This window comes from Alligator sinensis, unplaced genomic scaffold (assembly GCF_000455745.1).
Source record: "Alligator sinensis unplaced genomic scaffold, ASM45574v1 scaffold872_3, whole genome shotgun sequence".
Lineage (NCBI taxonomy): Eukaryota > Metazoa > Chordata > Crocodylia > Alligatoridae > Alligator > Alligator sinensis.
The window spans coordinates 270,249-272,574 of NW_005842137.1; the positions used below are offsets into that span (position 1 = coordinate 270,249).

A 2,326-nucleotide genomic window follows, 5' to 3' on the forward strand; every position below is an offset into this window, starting at 1 on the left:
GTGATCGAAACGAAATCTTCCAAACCGGTGCCTAAGCCTCGCGTCGGCATGAGGAAATCCACAGTACGTATGCCAGGGGCCACGGGGTCCAAGTCAGAGCCTCTGAATTGTATTTTGCATGGTGCCAGCTCAGGCAGTGGGGGTAATGCCCTCCCCTTCCCCTGGTACTGTCCATGGAGATGTCCCTGTCTTCATTCCTGAGGTGGAGGGGGCCCTAGTATAGACGAGGTGCCAGTTGGCAGCAGCTCCCTGATTGTCCAGTTGTGCAGTGCTGATAGAAGCTCCCCAGCTGCTGGCTCCTTGCAGTCTCTAGAGTACCTTCAGGTGAAACAGCTCATGGCTAGCACTGAGGGCAGCTCTAGGAGTGCAGAGAAGGGGAATCGGACACATACCGGGCCCCTGGGTTCCAGCACAACTTCCATGTCCAAAACCCAGGCGGAGCTGAAGATAGGACTGGCCCAGAACTTGTAACCTGTAGCAGGAGGCACAGCTGGGCCGGACCGTGCTAAAAACCCGGTATCGTGTGCGGTTGTTGCCTGCCTTTAATGTCTCCTTTTGTCTCTGTGTTGTGCTTGCTCCCACTGCCCAGGTGACGCTCCCTCCCGATAGTCGCTGTTGTTACTGTCACACCTGTACTACGCACCGTCCCTCCTATCTGCCGCTGCAGTCTGTTAGTCAAGGAGCTAAGGTCTTTACCCTTCTTGCTGTCTTGTTTCGTTATGAACAAACCTGGGCTTCCTTAGCTTCAGGCAGGCAGCTCAGCTCTGCTTGAAAGCCTCTTTCCTGTTGTCCCTCCCCTCTGCTTCAGTTCCGTCTTTTGCTTTGCTGCTGTGTGTGCTCCCTTCTTGCCTGCACTGCCATCCCTCTCATGTGGGGACAGAGGACCCCCGAAGACAAGCTGCGATATCATGTTCATCTTCACAGGTGCTGAGAGCTGTCGCTTCCCTTCGCACCCCGCCAGCACACAATGTGTTGCTTCTGATCCTGCCAGTGTCGGAGCCTTTTAGGTCACGGTCAGGAGGGCCAGGGTAGGGGAGAGCTGTTTGTCCAGGAGAGCGGGTCAGATAGTTGTCTTTTGCAAAGAGCTGGAGGATCTTCAGGGTAGCACTGATGCTGCTGTTTACCTGTGAGATTAGGCAAGCTGCCCCGGTCCAGAACGTGGATATAGATGCCACGGAGAGAGGTCTGAGCTCAGGATCAGTACTTGTGGCCAGTTTCAAACATTTCCTTGATGTGTAGGCAGAAATGATGGCTGAATCCAACTGGGGCTCTTGCCCCATGAGAGCTGCTCCCCCTGCCAACACACATGCTGTTTAGTATGGCCCTGTAGATAGCTTTGAGGTCTCCCTTCCTATCACTGTCAAGTGCTTTCTGAACGTTTTCTCAGGCCTGTCTCAACCCTGGCCTCTTCACATGAGCAGATTCTGACCACCTCTCTCTCCCCCTCACCCCCAATGTTTTCCAGCTGGAGCCATCTGAAGTGGACCAAGACTCCCAGTCTCATGCCAGTGTTTCCTGGGTTGTGGACCCCAAACAGGAATCCAAGAGGACCCTCAGCACTAAGTATGAGACCACTATCTTCTAAATCACACACACACACACACACGCGCACACAACCCTGTGTCCACCTAGTCTAACCGTGCCTTTGCGATCTGATCTGTCTGCTGTTCTAAACTCCCTCCCTCCAGCTGCTGGCACTGAGTCCCACCTCTAGGCACTACTCCATCAGAGGCAGCAGCAGCAGCACTAGGATACTGTAGACTAAACGGCTTTTGTACCTGATCACTCCTGAACACTGTGAATTCTCCTTACTCGGAAACAAGGGTAACACACGCTGAGAGAGTGCCATGTTTAGATCCCTGTGAGGTGGGAGATGCAGAGGGTTGCAGGCGGCAGGAGTCTGAGACGTGGATCCAGGAAGCTGCCTGCCGTTTCCCATCTTCCCCCTCGCTCTGGCACTGTGAATCTCTGGGGCGACGTGACACTCCCCAGGCTTTTTATATGTACCGTTCTTATGCTGGGACTGTTCAGAGCTCTGTCTCCGAGGTGCACGCACGCGCTCGCTCTAGATTCTCTACTTCCAGACTGAGCCACGGCTGCGTACTGTTTCAACAAACTGTCTCCCCTCTTTTTTCACCTGTCATCTGAATGGACACTAACCACTGTGATCCTGTGCAAATAACACTCGCTAGATTTCCTCGCATGGATCCTACACACAATCTCTCTCTCTCTCTCTCTCTCTCTCTCCCCCCTCTTTCTTCCTTCCCCCTGCCCCCAGCCTGAAGCCTCGTGTTGGAAACCTGCCTGTGCAGGTTGATGGAAGAGC

At 54.0% G+C, this 2,326-nt stretch overlaps 1 protein-coding gene across 1 annotated transcript in view; it reads left to right on the forward strand.

Annotated features, from left to right (window-relative positions):
• The window catches only part of ANKS1A (ankyrin repeat and sterile alpha motif domain containing 1A), a 116,667-nt gene extending 114,350 nt beyond the window's left edge, over nucleotides 1-2,317 (forward strand). The window contains 3 exon segments of the mRNA XM_025206067.1: nucleotides 1-63; nucleotides 590-688; nucleotides 1,466-2,317. The exon segment at nucleotides 1-63 is cut by the window's left edge and continues 21 nt beyond it. Of these exon segments, the coding sequence (XP_025061852.1) occupies nucleotides 1-63; nucleotides 590-688; nucleotides 1,466-1,585 (282 nt within the window). The 3' untranslated portion in view covers nucleotides 1,586-2,317.
• Nucleotides 2,318-2,326: the final 9 nt, after the last annotated feature.